Source organism: Hemitrygon akajei, chromosome 28, assembly GCF_048418815.1.
Source record: "Hemitrygon akajei chromosome 28, sHemAka1.3, whole genome shotgun sequence".
Taxonomy (NCBI): domain Eukaryota; kingdom Metazoa; phylum Chordata; class Chondrichthyes; order Myliobatiformes; family Dasyatidae; genus Hemitrygon; species Hemitrygon akajei.
In genome coordinates, this window is record NC_133151.1 from 6,898,758 (window position 1) to 6,919,039 (window position 20,282).

Here is a 20,282-nt window from a genome sequence, read left to right on the forward strand (position 1 = left end):
CCCTCACCCCATCCATCAAACCGTCCCTCCCTCACCCCCACCCATCAATCCGTCCCTCCCTCACCCCCACCCATCAATCCGACCTTCCCTCACCCCCGATGAAACCGTCCCCTCCCTCACCCCCACCCATCAACTACCGTCCCTCCCTCACCCCCACCCATCAATCCGTCCCTCCCTCACCCCCACCCATCAATCCGTCCTTCCCTCACCCCCTATGAAACCGTCCCTCCCTCACCCCCACCCATCAAACCGTCCCTCCCTCACCCCACCCATCAATACCGTCCCTCCCTCACCCCCACCCATCAATCCGTCCCTCCCTCACCCCCCTATGAAACCGTCCCTCCCTCACCCCCACCCATCAAACCGTCCCTCCCTCACCCCACCCATCAATACGTCCCTTCCTCACCTCCCACATCAAACCGTCCCTCCCTCACCCCCACCCATCAATCCGTCCCTTCCCTCACAACCCCATCAATCCGTCCCTCCCCTCACCCCCATCAATCCGTCCCTCCTCACCCCCCCATCAATCCGTTCCTCCCTCACCCCCCCATCAATCCGTCCTTCCCTCACCCCCCATCAATCCGTCCCTCCCTCACCCACCCATCAATCCGTCCCTCCCTCACAACCCCATCAATCCGTCCCTCCCTCACCCCCACCCATCAATCCGTCCTTCCCTCACAACCCCATCAATCCGTCCCTCCCTCACCCACCCATCAAACCGTCCCTCCTCACCCCCCCCATCAATCCGTCCCTCCCTCACCCCCCCCATCAATCCGTCCCTCCCCTCACCACCCCATCAATCCGTCCCTCCCTCACAACCCCATCAATCCGTCCCTCCCTCACCCCACCCATCAATCCGTCCTCCCTCACAACCCCATCAATCCGTCCCTCCCTCACCCACCCATCAATCCGTCCCTCCCTCACAACCCCATCAATCCGTCCCTCCCTCACCCCTACCCATCAATCCGTCCTCCCTCACAACCCCATCAATCCGTCCCTCCCTCACCCACCCATCAAACCGTCCCTCCCTCACCCCCCCATCAATCCGTCCTCCCTCACCCACCCATCAATCGTCCCTCCCTCACCCCCACCCATCAATCCGTCCCTCCCTCACCCCCATCAAACCTTCCCTCCCTCACCCCCATCAAACCTCCCTCCCTCACCCCACCATCAATCCGTCCCTCCCTCACCCCCCCATCAATCCGTCCCTCCCTCACCCTCACCCATCAATCCGTCCCTCCCTCACCCCCCCATCAAACCTTCCCTCCCTCACCCCCACCCCATCAATCCGTCCCTCCCTCACCCCCCCATCAATCCATCCCTCCCTCACCTCCCCATCAAACCGTCCCTCCCTCACATCCCCATCAATCAAACCGTCCCTCCCTCACTCCCACCCATCAATCCGTCCCTCCCTCACCCCCCCCATCAATCAGTCCCTCCCTCACCCCATCAAACCTTCCCTCCCTCACCCCCCCATCAATCCGTCCCTCCCTCACCCCCATCAAACCTTCCCTCCCTCACCCCCCCATCAATCTGTCCCTTCCTCACCCCCCCATTAAACCGTCCCTCCCTCACCCCCCCATCAATCTGTCCCTCCCTCACCCCACCCATCAATCCGTCCCTCCCTCACCCACCCATCAATCCGTCCTCCCTCACCCCCCCATCAAACCTTTCCTCCCTCACCCCCATCAAACCTTCCCTCCCTCACCCCCACCCATCAATCCGTCCCTCCCTCACCCCCATCAACCTTCCCTCCTCACCCCCCCATCAATCTGTCCCTCCCTCACCCCCCCATCAAACCGTCCCTCCCTCACCCCCCATTCAAACCGTCCTCCTCACCTCTCCATCAAACCGTCCCTCCTCACCCCCCATCAAACCGTCCCTCCCTCACCTCCCCATCAAACCGTCCCTCCCTCACCCCCCCATCAAACCGTCCCTCCCTCACCCCCCCATCAATCCGTCCCTCCCTCAACCCCCATCAAACCGTCCCTCCCTCACCTCCCCATCAAACCGTCCCTCCCACACCCCCCATCAATCTGTCCCTCCCTCACCCCCCCATCAAACCGTCCCTCCCTCACCCCCCCATCAATCGGTCCCTCCCTCACCCCCCCATCAAACCGTCCCTCCCTCACCCCCCATCAAACCGTCCCTCCCTCACCCCCACCCATCAACCGTCCCTCCCTCACCCCCCATCAAACCGTCCCTCCCTCACCTCCCCATCAAACCGTCCCTCCCTCACCCCCCCATCATCTGTCCCTTCCTCACCCCCCATCAATCTGTCCCTCCCTCACCCCCACCCATCAATCCGTCCCTTCCTCACCCCCACCCATCAAACCGTCCTCCTCACCCCCATCAATCCGTCCCTTCCTCACCTCCCCATCAATCCGTCCCTCCCTCACCTCCCCATCAATCCGTCCCTCCCTCATCCCCCATCAATCCGTCCCTTCCTCACCTCCCCATCAATCCGTCCTTCCCTCACCCCATCAATCCGTCCCTCCTCCCACACCACCCATCAATCCGTCCCTCCCTCACCTCCCATCAATCCGTCCCTCCCTCACCACCCCATCAATCCGTCCCTCCCTCACCCACCCATCAATCCGTCCCTTCCTCACCTCCCCATCAATCCGTCCTTCCCTCACCCCCATCAATCCGTCCCTTCCTCACCTCCCCATCAATCCGTCCCTCCCTCATCCCCCCATCAAACCGTCCCTCCCTCACCCCCACCCATCAATCCGTCCTTCCTCATCCCCCCCATCAAACCGTCCCTCCCTCATCCCCCCCATCAATCCGTCCCTCCCTCACCCCCACCCATCAAACCGTCCCTCCCTCACCCCCACCCATCAATCCGTCCTTCCCTCACCCCCCACCCATCAATCCGTCCCTCCCTCACCCCCACCCATCAATCCGTCCTTCCCTCACCCACCCATCAATCCGTCCCTCCTCACCCCCCATCAATCCGTCCCTCCTCACCCACCCATCAATCCGTCCCTCCCTCACCCCCACCCATCAATCCGTCCCTCACTCACCCCACCCATCAAACCGTCCCTCCATCACCCACCATCAATCCGTCCCTCCCTCACCCCCCCATCAATCCGTCCCTCCCTCACCCCCATCAATCCGTCCCTCCCTCACCCCCACCCATCAATCCGTCCCTCCCTCACCCACCCATCAATCCGTCCCTCCGTCACCCCCCCATCAATCCGTCCCTCCCCTCACCCCCCATCAAACCGTCCCTCCCTCACCTCCCCATCAAACCGTCCCTCCCTCACCCCCCCATCAATCTGTCCCTCCCTCACCCCCCCATCAATCCGTCCTTCCCTCACAACCCCATCAATCCGTCCCTCCCTCACCCACCCATCAAACCGTCCCTCCCTCACCCCCCCATCAATCCGTCCCTCCCTCACCCACCCCATCAATCCGTCCCTCCCTCACCCCACCCATCAATCCGTCCCTCCTCACCCCCATCAAACCTTCCCTCCCTCACCCCCATCAAACCTTCCCTCCCTCACCCCCACCCATCAATCCGTCCCTCCCTCACCCCCCCATCAATCCGTCCCTCCCTCACCCTCACCCATCAATCCGTCCCTCCCTCACCCCCCCATCAAACCTTCCCTCCCTCACCCCCACCCATCAATCCGTCCCTCCCACACCCCCCCATCAATCCATCCCTCCCTCACCCCCCCATCAATCCGTCCCTCCCTCACTCCTACCCATCAAACCGTCCCTCCCTCACTCCCCATCAAACCGTCCCTCCCTCACATCCCCATCAATCAAACCGGTCCCTCCCTCACTCCCACCCATCAATCCGTCCCTCCCTCACCCCCCCATCAATCAGTCCCTCCCTCACCCCATCAAACCTTCCCTCCCTCACCCCCCCATCAATCCGTCCCTCCCTCACCCCCATCAAACCTTCCCTCCCTCACCCCCCCATCAATCTGTCCCTTCCTCACCCCCCCATTAAACCGTCCCTCCCTCACCCCCCCATCAATCTGTCCCTCCCTCACCCCCACCCATCAATCCGTCCCTCCCTCACCCACACCATCAATCCGTCCCTCCCTCACCCCCCATCAAACCTTTCCTCCCTCACCCCCATCAAACCTTCCCTCCCTCACCCCCCCATCAATCCGTCCCTCCCTCACCCCATCAAACCTTCCCTCCCTCACCCCCCCATCAATCTGTCCCTCCCTCACCCCCCCATCAAACCGTCCCTCCCTCACCCCCCATCAAACCGTCCCTCCCTCACCTCCCCATCAAACCGTCCCTCCCTCACCCCCCATCAAACCGTCCCTCCCTCACCTCCCCATCAAACCGTCCCTCCCTCACCCCCCCATCAAACCGTCCCTCCCTCACCCCCCATCAATCCGTCCCTCCCTCAACCCCCATCAAACCGTCCCTCCCTCACCTCCCCATCAAACCGTCCCTCCCTCACCCCCCCATCAATCTGTCCCTCCCTCACCCCCCCATCAAACCGTCCTCCCTCACCCCCCCATCAATCTGTCCCTCCCTCACCCCCCATCAACCGTCCCTCCCTCACCCCCCATCAAACCGTCCCTCCCTCACCCCACCCACCATCAACCGTCCCTCCCTCACCCCCCATCAAACCGTCCCTCCCTCACCTCCCCATCAAACCGACCCTCCCTCACCCCCCCATCAATCTGTCCCTTCCTCACCCCCATCAATCTGTCCCTCCCTCACCCCCACCCATCAATCCGTCCCTTCCTCACCCCCACCCATCAAACCGTCCCTCCCTCACCCCCCATCAATCCGTCCCTCCTCACCTCCCCATCAATCCGTCCCTCCCTCACCTCCCCATCAATCCGTCCCTCCCTCATCCCCCATCAATCCGTCCCTTCCTCACCTCCCCATCAATCCGTCCTTCCCTCACCCCCATCAATCCGTCCCTCCCTCACCACCACCCATCAATCCGTCCCTCCCTCACCTCCCCATCAATCCGTCCCTCCCTCACCACCCATCAATCCGTCCCTCCCTCACCCACCCATCAATCCGTCCCTTCCTCACCTCCCCATCAATCCGTCCTTCCCTCACCCCCATCAATCCGTCCCTTCCTCACCTCCCCATTCAATCCGTCCCTCCCTCATCCCCCCATCAACCGTCCCTCCCTCACCCCCACCCATCAATCCGTCCTTCCCTCATCCCCCCCATCAAACGTCCTCCTCATCCCCCCATCAATCCGTCCCTCCCTCACCCCCACCCATCAACCGTCCCTCCCTCACCCCCCACCCATCAATCCGTCCTTCCCTCACCCCCACCCATCAATCCGTCCCTCCCTCACCCCACCCATCAATCCGTCCTTCCCTCACCCACCCATCAATCCGTCCCTCCCTCACCCCCCCATCAATCCGTCCCTCCCTCACCCACCCATCAATCCGTCCTCCCTCACCCCCACCCATCAATCCGTCCCTCACTCACCCCCACCCATCAAACCGTCCCTCCATCACCCACCATCAATCCGTCCCTCCCTCACCCCCCATCAATCCGTCCCTCTCCCTCACCCCCATCAATCCGTCCCTCCCTCACCCCCACATCAATCCGTCCTCCCTCACCCACCCATCAATCCGTCCTCCCTCAACCCCCCACATCGTCCCTCCGTCACCCCCCCATCAATCGTCCCTCCCTCACCCCCCATCAAACCGTCCCTCCCTCACCTCCCCATCAAACCGTCCCTCCTCACCCCCCCATCAATCTGTCCCTCCCTCACCCCCCATCAAACCGTCCCTCCCTCACCCCCCCATCAATCTGTCCCTCCCTCACCCCCCCATCAAACCGTCCCTCCCTCACCCCCCATCAAACCGTCCCTCCCTCACCCCCACCCATCAAACCGTCCCTCCCTCACCCCCCATCAAACCGTCCCTCCCTCACCTCCCCATCAAACCGTCCCTCCCTCACCCCCCATCAATCTGTCCCTCCCTCACCCCCCATCAATCTGTCCCTCCCTCACCCCCACCCATCAATCCGTCTCTCCGTCACCCCCCCATCAATCCGTCCCTCCCTCACCCTCACCCATCAATCCGTCCCTCCCTCACCCCCCCATCAATCCGTCCCTCCCTCACCCCCACCCATCAATCCGTCCCTTCCTCACCTCCCCATCAATCCGTTCCTCCCTCACCTCCCCATCAATCCGTCCTCCCTCACCCCCACCCCATCAAACCGTCCCTCCCTCACCCACCCATCAATCCGTCCCTCCTCACCCCCACCCATCAATCCGTCCTTCCCTCACCCCCCATCAATCCGTCCCTCCCTCACCCCCACCCATCAAACCGTCCCTCCCTCACCCACCCATCAATCCGTCCCTCCCTCACCCCCACCCATCAATCCGTCCTTCCCTCACCCCCCATCAATCCGTCCCTCCCTCACCCCCACCCATCAATCCGTCCCTCCCTCACCTCCCCATCAAACCGTCCCTCCCTCACCCCCCCCATCAAACCGTCCCTCCCTCACACTCCCAAACCTGTACTCCCACAGTGCACTGCCTCCTTCCCGCAGCCCATTCCCCTTCCCTTCTCCCTCCACACCCCCACCCCCTGCCACTTTGCTTCCCCCCCCTCAGGACCTCCTCTCACCTTCTCCCCCTACTGCTCCTCTTTCAGGTCCTTCCCTCTTTCCGCTCTCCCCCACCCCCCCTCTCTCTCTCCCACCCCCTCCCCTTCCCTCTCTCTCCCCCAGCCCCTCCCTGACCCCCTCTCCCCCACCCCTCCCTCTCTCTCCCCCCACCCTCCCCTACCCCCATTCCCCCCTCTCTCCCCCACCCCTCCCATCCCCCTCTCCCCACCCCATTCCCCCTCTCTCCCCACCCCATCCCCCTCTCACCCCATTCCCCCTCTCCCAACCCTTCCCCATCCCCTCTCCCCCTCCCCCTCCCCTTCCCCCTCTCTCCCCCACCCCTCTCCCCGTTCCCCCCTCTCTCCCCTCCCCTTCCCCCTCTCTCTCCCCAACCCTCTCTCCATTCCCCCCCTCTCCCCCCTCCCCTTCCCCCTCTCTCCCCCCTCCCCTTCCCCCTCTCTCCCCCAACCCTCTCCCCAGGCCTTGACGACAGTGTGGCTCTGCTGCAGAGCTGCAGTACCAAGCGGAGAGCCACAGAGGGCGACGGTGAGCCACACGCCAGTCCCTCACTGAACGGTCACAGGAAACCAGTCCATTACTCTGGTTCTGAACCACTTCCAAATTCCCTGAACTTGTGACGGGGGCTGCACTTCCTTCGCCCTCCCCCTCTCTGGGCCTCATTCTCAGGAAGCGGGAAGCACGTGTGGATACCTGTTTGATTTTAGCCACGGCCCGGATAAATCCTTCATCGTTCACAAAGTTCTTCAGTTTCCTCAGCTGGTCCAGGTCACAGATGTAATCTTCACCGATTTTCTGGGGAGAGAGGGACAGAGGGAGTGTGTTGACTGTCGGTGTGGAAGGGGAACAGGACGCTTATGTCCGTGCTAGAGCAGTGTGGGGGGTCACCAGGGTGGACAATGCTGCGCTTTAACCCCGATCGCTGGTGCTGTGAAGTCCCCTGCGCTGAAGGACCACGGTCTAACGTACCCACGGCAGTGACTGCGAGGAGGAACGAGACCTGAAGAACGCAGGATCAGGGGCAACACTTCGGAGAGGTTTGCATAGGGAGGGGTATCAGTGGTGGCATTTAATATCAGTATACAACCCAAAATTTTTACTCTTCACAGGCACCTGTGAAACAGAAGAAAAGCCCCAGGAATGAACGGCAGAAAACGTTGGAACCCCAAAGCAGAAAGCCTCTCCCCTCACGTCCTCCGGCAGAAAGCACCAGCCCCCACCACCCCCAACGAGACCCTGATCTCGAGTCCGTGAAAAGCCACTGCTCACCCCAACAGCCCCCCCAGAGCTCTCTCCCTCCAGCGAGGGAGAGGGAGGTATCGCCACTTCCACGGCGGGAAGGGACAACAACAGCTCGCCGATGCGAAGCTACAAGCTGCAGCGTGATTTTTACTTCAAGTTTCCCGGGAGAGAGAGCGGTCGGGGGAGCCGATGCACAGCAGCCCCGCAGGGTCGACGGGACTCAGCGGAGTATCAGCTCAGCGTCGACTAGATGGGACGAAGGACCTGTTTCTCAGCTGTGTAAAGCCACTACTGATAATTTTACCCCAGAAGCCCAGACACCTTCGTGGGCCAGCGTCCTTACGACTGGGGGGCTCGGCGCCCCTGAGGGCCAGGAAGGGCGGGCGGGGGGAGAGTTACCTCCGCGATGACGTCCGCGAGGCCCGAGTTGCAGAGAACCAGCCAGCGGCGCGGCGTGATCCCGTTGGTCTTGTTCTGGAACTTGTCCGGCTCCAGCTCATAGAAATCCTTGAAGCTGTCAACAAAGGCGACGGAGCAGAACTTAAACAGGGGCGATTAGTGACAGTTGGCAGGACGGGAGCGGGGGATGGAGAACGGAGACTCGCCGCCAGCTGCTGCCCGTGTGGCTCTGAGCTTCCGTCTGTCACGGGTACTTTCAAACACACAGTGAAATGCATCGTTTTTCCCTCGTCCCGGGGTAGCCAGGAAGCGGCAATGCAGCACGCCCGTAACTCACTAACACAGGCCCGCACATCTTTGGAATGCGGGAGGAAACCTGGGTGCCTGGGGAGAGAGCCGGCGCTGTGAGGCGATACGCTAGCCGTGACGCTATTGAGCCACATATGCGCCACGCTTGGGTAAATGACACACCACGCAACGATGATGTCATACGACACAGCATGTCATGATGACGTCATACGACATGGCCCTTAATGAAGGGATGAACCATTTTCACGTGCGGTCAGCATCACTCTTTGCAACGCCAGCTGTAGGGTGAGTCTGTACGTTCCCCTTGACCGCGTGGGTTTCCTCCCGCAGTCCAGAGGCCTGTGGGTTCGGGCTCGTGAATTGTGGGCGACCCTCACAAGCAGACAGACAGCCTGATCGGCAGGGACGAGTTAGGGTACAAGGGCGGCTCCCCACAGCACGGGTAAAACTCCCTATGGCAGGGACAGAATAGGTCAGCTACAGAGTAAAGACAAGGCCAAACTTGGAAATATTGCGTATGGTTCTGGTCACCTACGGGAAGGATATCAGTAAGTGAGAAAGTTCACGAGGATGTTACCAGGAGCTGAGGGCCCGAGCATTTGGAAAAAGTTAAACAGGTTGGAATTTTATTCCATGGAGTGTAGGAGAGTGAGGGGGGATTTGAGTCCCCTCCCCCCCACCTTCTTACTTTGACTTATCTTTGAGTCTCGGTCTGAAACATCGACTGGCCTGCTGAGTTCCTCCAGCATCTTGTGTGCATTGCGGAGATTTGACGGAAATGTATGTAGATAGGACAAATGCAAGCAGGCTTTTCCCTCTGAGGCTGGAACCAGAGGACATAGGTTAAGGGTGAAAGGTGAAATATTTAAGGGGAACACGAGGGGGATCTTCCTCACTCAGAGGGTGGTGCCAGTGGATCAGGTTTGGTTGCAATATTTGAGAGAAGTTTGGATAAGTACAGGGATGAGAGAGGTACATGTAGGTGTGGATTGATGGAACTGGAGGTATCAGTCCAGCACAGACAGGCCTGTTTCTGTGCTGTAGTGCTCTCTGCCTCTAAAGGTTGCTTTAGACTGTCCTGTCGCCTTCCCCCAGAGCTACCGAAGTGCCGCTCGCATGTGCGGGCGCGAGGGCATCAGGGCTGCCGAGCTTACACTGTCTTCTTCAGGATCTCCGAGTGGATGCGGGCAACTCCGTTGACAGCACGCGCCCCGACGATGCAGAGGTGTGCCATGTTAATCCTCTTGACGTCTCCCTCTTCGATCAGGGACATGCGCCGCAAGCGGTCATTGTCTCCCGGGTACAGTCTGGATACATTCTGTGGGGACAGGAGTGAAACGGTCCTTAGGCGACACGGGAAGGGTGTAGGTTTAACTCTCCTATGCATATTCTTTTTAATATAATCACCCATATATGTGTAATTGTTTATAGAACATTACAGCACAACACAGGCCCTTCTAACCAATTCTACAATCAATCTAACCCTTCCCACACACATTGCGCACCATTTTTCTATCATCCACATGCTATCTAAGAGTTTTTTTAAATGCCCCTAACGTATCTGCCTCTAACGCCACCCTTGGCGTTCCACACACCCACCACTCTCTGTGTAAGGACCTTGCATCTGACAGCCCCCCGTTACTTTCCTCCAATCACCGTAAAATTATGCCCCTGGTATCGGCCAGTCTCTGGCTGTACCCATCCAATGTATTTTGTACCCCTCTATCACCTCTCATCCTCCTTCGCTTCAAAGGGAAAAGCTCCAGCTCGCTCAGCCTATCCTCATTGGACGTGCCATCGACCAGGCACCATCCTCTACTTCCAGGTCCTTGTTATAATGAGGCGACCAGAACTGAACACAATATTCCCAGTGGGGTCTATAGAGCTGCAGCTTTCCCTCAGTGCAGTAATTGTAGTACAGCTGATTATGTATTTTCCGGAAGCCTGGAATAGGCCAGGTTTGGCCACCCTGATGTGGGAAAGATTTTAAGTTGGAAAGGGCGTAGGGGAGATTTACAAGGACGTTGATGGGACATGAATGAGCATGTTAGGACTTTTTTTCATAGGAATATGGGAGAAGGATGGGTGATCTTATCAAACAACTGTACAACTTAATTACTGTATATCAAACAAGGCACGATCCTTAGCGGAGGAGGGAGCTTGGGCTCCAAGTTTATCGATCCCTCAACGCTGCCATGCAAGTCCATAGGACAGTTAGCAGGTGGATGTGTTGTCCCTCGTTTCTCCTTTGCTGTCATGGAAAAGAACGAGCTAACCTCGCTCCATAGCTCAGTTCTCAGGAACATCCCTGTTAATCTCCTCTACACCCTTCCCAGTTTTATAGCATCTTTTCTACAGCAGACCAAACCTGGGCTATTCCAGGGTTCTAGAAATTACAAAAAAAATGACCAAGCAAAGGGAAAGTTGCAGCTCTATAGAGCCCTGGTTAGACCCCGCTGGGAATATTGTATTCAGTTCCGGTCCCCTCCTTGTAGGAAGGATGTGAAAGCTTTAGAGAGGGTGCAGAGGAGATTTACCTGCACGCTGTCTGGATTGGAGAGTATGTTTTGTGAGGACATGTTGAGTGAGCTCGGGATTTTCCTTTTGGAGCAAGAGGTGAGCTGTACAAGATAGTTTGAATGGATATAGCCAGAGATTTTTCCATACGAGGGGCAGTTTTAAAGTGTTTGGAGGGACGTCGGAGGCAAGTTCTTTACACAGAGAGTGGCGGGTGTGCGGAACGCCAAGTGTTACGCCTCATCCGAAGAGCCTCTAGATGCAGTAGGTGCAAACCTGCCGTGAGATCAGTGTGTGCAGGATTCGATGTCCCGAGGAGACGCCAGAGCGGCTGCTGAGGGAGACCTCCTGCCTCACACCCCACCCACCGTCATGGCCCGTCCCAGGGATTGGAGTCTCATGGCGAGGGGCTGCTGAGGGAGACCCCCTGCCTCACACCCCACCCACGGTCATGGCCCGTCCCAGGGATTGGAGTCTCATGGCGAGGGGCTGCTGAGGGAGACCCCCTGCCTCACACCCCACCCACCGTCATGGCCCGTCCCAGGGATTGGAGTCTCATGGCGAGGGGCTGTTGCAGGGAGACCCCCTGCCTCACACCCCACCCACGGTCATGGCCCGTCCCAGGGATTGGAGTCTCATGGCGAGGGGCTGCTGAGGGAGACCCCCTGCCTCACACCCCACCCACGGTCATGGCCCGTCCCAGGGATTGGAGTCTCATGGCGAGGGGCTGCTGAGGGAGACCCCCTGCCTCACACCCCACCCACGGTCATGGCCCGTCCCAGGGATTGGAGTCTCATGGCGAGGGGCTGTTGCAGGGAGACCCCTGCACTCGGAGTGTGTCAGAAAGCATCTACCTCAGCCTCTTCCCCCCCCCCCCCCCACCAAAGCTGGACACCCGAGAGGGGGCATGTGGCGACTCAGCCCAGGGACAGTTTCATGGTAACTGGGGGAGGGGGGAAATGAGCCACAGAGAGGGTCAGCAGTTCTAAATACCCGGGCGTTAGTGTGTCGGATGACCAGTCCTCAGCCACCACATAGACGACATCTGCAAGGAAGGTTGTCTTAGAGGGTTAAGGAGGTCCCACTTGTCAGCAGAATCTAACAAACTTCTACGGACGCACTGTTGGGAATATCCCAACCGGCTGCATCGCGGTCTGGGGCGGCAATCCCAGTGCACGGAAACGTCCGAAGCCGCAGAGTCGCGGGCTCAGCCGGGTACATCACGGGCACGTCCCTCCCCTCCGTCGGCCGTAGGTACAGGAGTCTCGGCCTCAGGGAGGCAACGTCCACCATCCGGGCCAGGCCATCTTCTCACAGCTCCCACTGGTGAGGAGGTACAGAGGCCTGACGTCCCACACCACCAGGTTCAGGAGCAGTGACTTCCCTCCAACAGTTTGGTTTCTGAACCCACTGGTACAACCCTAATCACCACTTCAGTAGAGCACGACGAACAAAATGCTGACGGGACTCAGCAAGTCAGGCAGCGTCTATGGAGGGGAATAAACAGTCGAGACCCTTTCCAGGACGTCCTTTCCACAGGTGCTGTCTGACCTGCCGAGTCCCGCCTGCATTTTGCGTGAGTATCTCGAGTTCTCGGTGTAGCCCGCGGGAGGAGTGAGGCCGGCGGGGACGCGCCACAGCCAGGCCCGGAGCGGGGGCGCGCTAGACTCACCTCCAGGTGCCTCCTGTTGATCTCGTAGATGATGGACAGGTGGCGGGGCAGCAGGGACTCGAAGAGGCTGACGGGCCAGCGCTCCAGGGCTTCCGGCAGCACCGTGTGGTTGGTGTAGGCGCACGTGCGCCTGGTGATATCCCAGGCCTACGGGAGAGACAGAGACAACCGGGTCAGGGCGCTGTGAACTCACCACCCCCTCCAGTTGTACAAGACCATGTCACCTACCCCTGCTCCCTTTGTGGATATCGTCTCTCATTCCAAATGTCTCTTCCCGCTCCGCGGAATTGTACGGCAGGGAAACTGGCCCTTTGGCCCATCTGGACCAAAACTGTCCCATTTAGAGTTACAGAGCACTACAGTGCGGAAACCAACTCGTCAGCTCAGCTAGTCCACGCCGGACCAGTGCTCTGCCTAGTCCCACCTACCTGCACCATAGCTCGCTGTCCATTTACCTATCCAAATTTCTGTTAAGTGTTGAGATCCATGTCCACCGCTTCCACTGGCAGCTCATTCCACACTCGCACCAGCTTCTGAGTGACGAACTCCACCCCCCACCCCAAACTCAGGCTCACCTTAAACACTTCCACCTTTCCCCTTTCACCTATGACCTCTTCTAGTTTCACCCAACTTAGTGGGAAAAGCCTGCTTGTATTTACCCAATCTACACCCCTCGCGATTTCGAATACTTCTAATCAAGTTTCCCCTCGCTCCCCTAACCTATTCAACCTTTCCCAACAACTCAAGTTGACCTCTAAACCTCTCCTGACCAGGTACTGGTCCTGGGGGGACTCAGCAGGTCGGGCGGCATCTATGGAGGGGAATGAACAGTCGATGTTTCAGGCCGAGACCCCTCCTCAGGACTGCAGAGGAAGGGGGAGGAAGCCAGAAACGTTCTGGTACCCAGCCCGACCACCTTCTCTGGCGCCTCGCTGCAGATACACACTGGCACTGAGGATCTGAAGTGCTGAGGCGGACAGGGCTGTGGACCCAGGTAGGTGGCATTAGTGTTGATAGGTACAGACATGATAGTCCCGACTCTGACTGCAACAGGAGGGCGGTAACAGGTTCATCCAGCTCGAGCCACAGACCCTAGACCAAAGTGACTGGCCTGGTGTGGAAACACCAATGCCTTTGAACGGAAAATCCCACAAAGGGTAGCGGATTTGGCCCAGTCCGTCACGGGTAAAGTCCTCTCAACCATTGAGCACATCTACATGAAACGCTGTCGTAGGAAAGCAGCGTCCATCATCAGAGACCCCCACCACCCAGGCCGTGTTCTCTTCTCCAGAGACCCCCACCGCCCAGGCCGTGTTCTCTTCTCCAGAGACCCCCACCGCCCAGGCCGTGTTCTCTTCTCCAGAGACCCCCACCACCCAGGCCGTGCTCTCTTCTCCAGAGACCCCCACAGCCCAGGCCGTGCTCCCTTCTCCAGAGATCCCCACCACCCAGGCCGTGCTCTCTTCTCCAGAGACCCCCACCGCCCAGGCCGTGCTCCCTTCTCCAGAGACCCCCACCACCCAGGCCGTGCTCCCTTCTCCAGAGACCCCCACCACCCAGGCCGTGCTCTCTTCTCCAGAGACCCCCACCGCCCAGGCCGTGCTCCCTTCTCCAGAGACCCCCACCACCCAGGCCGTGCTCCCTTCTCCAGAGACCCCCACCACCCAGGCCGTGCTCTCTTCTCCAGAGACCCCCACCACCCAGGCCGTGCTCTCTTCTCCAGAGACCCCCACCACCCAGGCCATGCTCTCTTCTCCAGAGACCCCCACCACCCAGGCCGTGCTCTCTTCTCACTGCTGCCATCAGGTAGAAAGTACAGGAGCCTCAGGACTCGCACCACCAGGTTCAGGAATGGTTACCACCCCTCAACCATCAGGATCCTGAACAAAAGGGGATAACTACACTCACTTGCCCATCCATTGAGATTTTCCCACAACCAATCATCTCACTTTAAGGACTCTTTATCTCGTGTTCTCGTTATTTATTGCTATTTATTTATATTTGCATTTGCACAGTTTGTTGTCTTCCGCACTCTGGCTGATCTTTCACCGATCCTGTTACAGTTACTGTTCTATAGATTCGCTGAGTATGCCCGCAGGGAAATACATCTCAGGATTATACGTACTTTGAAAATAAAATTTACTTGGAACTTTTCGCCTGGTTACTAGCCTAGCAACGTCTTCATGAAACTCAAGGATGGAAGCTCACCCTTGTACATACAAGGTAAATGCAGATCGTACACATGGGGGCTGGGGCCTGACTCAGTAAAAGGGCTTACCTTACTGTATGTATACAGAGCGCTCATGGGCTAGAGATAGTGGCGATGGGAACCTAGATCAGAAACACACGCTTTCACTGTGTGCTGTGTCTGCGAGGCTGGGTGCGACGGAGCTTTCACTGTGTGCTGTGTCTGCGAGGCTGAGTCAGGCAGCGCTGTGTAAGTCCATAGCGGGGGTATTCCCTTCTGCCGCCGGCATGGGATGACGAGTCTATCAGGACCCTGAGGACTTGTGGAAACTGTGTGGTGGTTTCTTTTTGAACTTATAGTCTTTTAACATCTTTGGACTATTTTTACTGTGCCCATGGTCTGTTTTTTATCAATTATGCTATTGTTTGCACTGTGTAACTATGTGGTTTTGTGCAGGTCTTATAGCTTTAGTTTTTGGTCTTGTTTTGTCTGGTGGATTTGGAGCTCCTTTCCGGGGAACGCGCTAAGATGGTAGCGCGATATTAATACGCAGCAGCCTCTCCGGACTCTGGATTGAGGATTGTCAAACGTTTTGTGGATTTTCTGGTGTAGTCTGTTTTGTCATGTGCTTTTGTGATATCATTCTGGAGGAACATTGTCTCATTTTTTAACTGCATTGCATTTGTGGTTTCTAAATGACAATAAACTGAATCTGAAATAGTATTAGAATAATATAGACTTTGGATTGGGGAGTATTTATTCTAGGATGAGTGATTCCTCTGTAGACATTAGCAAAAGTTCATTCTGGAGATAAATTGCAGACTCTCTAAATTCTTTCCATCTATTGTGTTCTCCTGATCCCCTTCCTTCTTATGTTTTGTCCAGGCCAACCAGTCCTCCTCTGCCCACAGCCTGTTCTTCCCTTAGATATTTGGCATATCTTCCATACACACTCACACACACGCTCATAAAATGGCTTCCATGTTTTCACACAAAATGGCTGCCATGCTTTCCGACTGAACAACACTGGCTTGATTTGAAAGGATCCCCTTCTTCCTGTACGGTGACACGTCGATGGCCGTGGTCCGTACCTTCTCCCAGCTGATGTGCTCGATGTCGACGAGTATCCTCATGAGCTCGGGGATGGCCAGAGCCGGGTGGGTGTCGTTCAGCTGGATGGCAACCTGCAGAGCACAGAGGAGGTCAGTACAGGGTTCAAAGTCAATCCCAACAATCCATGCTATCTGGCTCTCCTTTTACCCAGTCTCTTCTCATCTGCCTATCACCTCTCCCCCACTCCACCCTTCCCTCTCCCCCACTCCACCTTTCCCTCTCCCCCACTCCACCTTTCCCTCTCCCCCACTCCACCCTTCCCTCTCCCCCACTCTCCTCTCCTATCGGATTCCTCCTTGATGACAGAATATTAATATTAATGGAAAACTCCTGGCAGTGTGGAGGATCAGAGGGATCTTGGGGTCCGAACCCATAGGACGCTCAAAGCAGCTGCGCAGATTGACTCTGTGGTTAAGAAGGCGTACGGTGTATTGGCCTTCATCAATCATCAATCAGGAACTGAGAGGTAATGTTGCAGCTGTATAGGACCCTGGTCAGACCCCACTTGGAGTACTGTGCTCAGTTCTGGTCGCCTCACTACAGGAAGGACGTGGAAACCATAGAAAGGGTGCAGAGGAGATTTACAAGGATGTTGCCTGGATTGGGGAGCATGCCTTATGAGAATAGGTTGAGTGAACTCGGCCTTTTCTCCTTGGAGCGACGGAGGATGAGAGGTGACCTGATACAGGTGTATAAGATGATGAGAGGCATTGATTGTGTGGATAGTCAGAGGCTTTTTCCCAGGGCTGAAATGGTTGCCACAAGAGGACACAGGTTTAAGGTGCTGGGGAGTAGGTACAGAGGAGATGTCAGGGGTAAGTGTTTTACTCAGAGAGTGGTGAGTGCGTGGAATGGGCTGCCGGCAATGGTGGTGGAGTGGGATAGGTTCTTTTAAGAGACTTTTAGATAGGTACAAGGAGCTTAGTAATATAGAGGGCTATGGGTAACCCTAGTAATTCCTAAGGTAGGGACACGTTCAGCACAACTTTGTGGGCTGAAGGGCCTGTATTGTGCTGTAGGGTTTCTATGTTTCTATTTTTACCTCCCAGCTTCTTACTTCATCCCCCTCCGACCTTCCCCCTCAGCTGCTCTCGCCTACCACCTGCCAGCTTGTACTCCTCCCCCTCCCCTCCTTCCCACTCCCGATGAGGGGTCTCCACCCAAAACGGCGACTGTTTATTCCCCTTCCGTAGATGCTGCCCGACCTGCTCCGGCATTTTGAGCGCAGTCTCACTGTCTACCTTGCTGTGGCCCCTACTCCGTTACATCAGCCTGCACTGCAGTTTCTCTGTTAAACTATATTCCACATGGTTCTACCTCGTCATACTGATACACAATGATCTGTCTGGACGGTGTGCAGGCAAGAGCTTTTCACTGTCTTGGTACATGTGACAATTTGGTGTCATCGCAGCAGCAGAACGTACTAACAGAAAAAAACAGTCTATAAATATGTAATGTCCTGGTTCGTATTTTTACTGTGTGGATTTCACTTTGGCAGCTCCGTACGAGCAGCCTGCCCTGCCGTCAGCTTGTTTGGGTTACTGCTGAAGATGAGGGATGAGGAGGAATGTGTGCCCTCCAATTAGCGGGAGGCTTTCCTTGGTGAGGGACAATAAGGTTGGTCTCAGGCTTTTGTTTGAGAGGAGATGAAGAGAGGTGATGCCGGGGAGAACCGGTCGCAGCGTGCGATCGAGTGGGAGACCCGTTTGACCGAGATGGATCGCGAGCAACGTTCAGAAGGTGGTGTGGGCTTTCACATTGTCCGAGGGCCCAGTGTGTGAGCGACAGAGAAGTTCAAGGTGAGCTCCAACCAGTGCATGTTTGACTGTTTAATTACGATGGGCCCTTTTCTTTTTGTTATTCGTCACTGACCCTTCCATTAAGATTCATAAATATAATTCCTTTCATCGTACACAGTGTATTTCGCGGCATTAATTTGTAACAGGGTAGCAAATGATACAGCATCCACAGAAACCAGGGTTTGGGGTGGGAACGTGCCTCAGTCTCACGAGTTTGTTTCCCTGGACTTACGCAGCCGAGGAAACCAGGGTGTTTCACAGAAGTGCAAAAATAGGAATAAAAAAGTAGTGAGGTAGCGTTCATGGGTTCAATGTCCATTCAGAAATTGGATGGCAGAGGGGAAGAAGCTGTTCCTGAATCGTTGAGTGTGTGCCTTCAGGCTCCTGTACCTCCTCCCTGATGGCAGAGGGGAAGAAGCTGTTCCTGAATCGTTGAGTGTGTGCCTTCAGGCTCCTGTACCTCCTCCCTGATGGCAGAGGGGAAGAAGCTGTTCCTGAATCGCTGAGTGTGTGCCTTCAGGCTCCTGTACCTCCTCCCTGATGGCAGAGGGGAAGAAGCTGTTCCTGAATCGCTGAGTGTGTGTCTTCAGGCTCCTGTACCTCCTCCCTGATGGCACAGGGGAAGAAGCTGTTCCTGAATCGCTGAGTGTGTGCTTTCAGGCTCCTGTACCTCCTCCCTGATGGCAGAGGGGAAGAAGCTGTTCCTGAATCGCTGAGTGTGTGTCTTCAGGCTCCTGTACCTCCTCCCTGATGGCAGAGGGGAAGAAGCTGTTCCTGAATCGCTGAGTGTGTGCCTTCAGGCTCCTGTACCTCCTCCCTGATGGCAGAGGGGAAGAAGCTGTTCCTGAATCGCTGAGTGTGTGCCTTCAGGCTCCTGTACCTCCTCCCTGATGGCAGAGGGGAAGAAGCTGTTCCTGAATCGCTGAGTGTGTGCCTTCAGGCTCCTGTACCTCCTCCCTGATGGCAGAGGGGAAGAAGCTGTTCCTGAATCGCTGAGTGTGTGTCTTCAGGCTCCTGTACCTCCTCCCTGATGGCAGAGGGGAAGAAGCTGTTCCTGAATCGCTGAGTGTGTGCCTTCAGGCTCCTGTACCCCCTCCCTGATGGGGCAATGAGAAGAGGGCATGTCCTGGGTGATGGGGGTCCTTAGTGACGGATGAGGCATCGCTCCTTGAAGAAGTCCTGGATACAGTTTGTGCAGCTTCAGAGCTGTGTGTGGCTCAAGCGGCACCGGGTCCCACAGGGGATGTATCGACTCCCTTCCTGTTTCCCCTGTACACCTCAGACTTCAGATACAACACAGAGTCATGTCATCTGCAGAAACTCTCTGAAGACTGGGCAATAGTCGGGTGTATGAAGGGAGGACGGGAGGATGAATACAGGGCCCTGTTGGAGACTTTGTCAAACGGTGCAAGCTGAATCATCTGCAGCTCAACATCAGTCAGACAAATGAGATGGTGATGGACTTTAGGAAGACTCAGCCTGCACTGCTCCCTGTTACTATCGATGGTGAGGACCCGAGGGTGCACCTGGATGAGGACCCAAGGGTGCACCTGGATGACAGACTTGAGTGGAGCTCCAGCACAGAGGCTGTGTACAAGAAGGGCCAGAGTCGCCTCTACTTCCTGAGGAGACTGAGGCCCTTTGGAGTGTGCAGGCCTCTCCTTCACACGTTCTACCAGTCTGTTGTCACCAGTACAATCTTCTATGCGGTGGTGAGCTGGGGCAATGGCATCAACACGGGTGATGCCAACAGGCTCAATAAACTGATTAGAAAGCCTGGCTCTGTTATAGGAGTCAAACTGGACACACTGGAGACTGTGGTAGAACAAAGGACCCGACGGAAAACCCTGGCAATTCTGGACAATGTTTCTCACCCTCTGCACGCCACCTTGGCTGAACAGAGGAGCACTTTCAGTAACAGACTGAGACAACTGCGCTGCTCCAAAGAGCGATATACGAGGTCATTCTTACCCTCGGCCATTGGGCTCGATAATGAGCCAACCTACAGCCGGGGAAGTGATGACACCCCCCCCCCCCCCACTCCTGTTAGACTGTTTGTGGTAACTTATTTTTTATTCTCTCTTACTTCTCTTCTAATATTTGTATATCGCTGCATTTGACACTGTAATTCCCTCTGGGATCAATAGAGTATCTGTCTATCTGCTGCGGACTGTCTCTGTGTCTGACAGCTGTGGGCAGGACTGCATCATCTCGGCCTCTGGTAACCTGTGCACTTCGAACTGCGCAATGTTGGGACGAACGAACAATATCCAAACCCTTATGCACGATACCCACATTCCTCCATTCCCTGCACATTCATACGCCTGCCTTGGAGCCTGTTAAGCAGCACTGTCACACAGAATCTGTCAGCAAGCCAGGCAGCATCTCTGGAGGGGAATAAACAGTTGACTTTTCGGGCCGATCTCTGTTCAAACAGAACATAGAATGCTACAGAACAGGCCCT

At 56.8% G+C, this 20,282-nt stretch overlaps 1 protein-coding gene across 1 annotated transcript in view; it reads right to left on the reverse strand.

Annotated features, from left to right (window-relative positions):
- LOC140717587 (glycogen phosphorylase, muscle form-like) overlaps window positions 1-20,282 on the reverse strand; it is a 125,653-nt gene that overhangs the window by 19,532 nt on the left and 85,839 nt on the right. The window contains exons 9-13 of the mRNA XM_073031161.1: window positions 15,998-16,090; window positions 12,719-12,865; window positions 9,684-9,847; window positions 8,221-8,335; window positions 7,082-7,374 (exon numbers count right to left, since the gene is read on the reverse strand). Of these exons, the coding sequence (XP_072887262.1) occupies window positions 7,082-7,374; window positions 8,221-8,335; window positions 9,684-9,847; window positions 12,719-12,865; window positions 15,998-16,090 (812 nt within the window). The remainder of the gene's footprint in view (window positions 1-7,081; window positions 7,375-8,220; window positions 8,336-9,683; window positions 9,848-12,718; window positions 12,866-15,997; window positions 16,091-20,282) is intronic.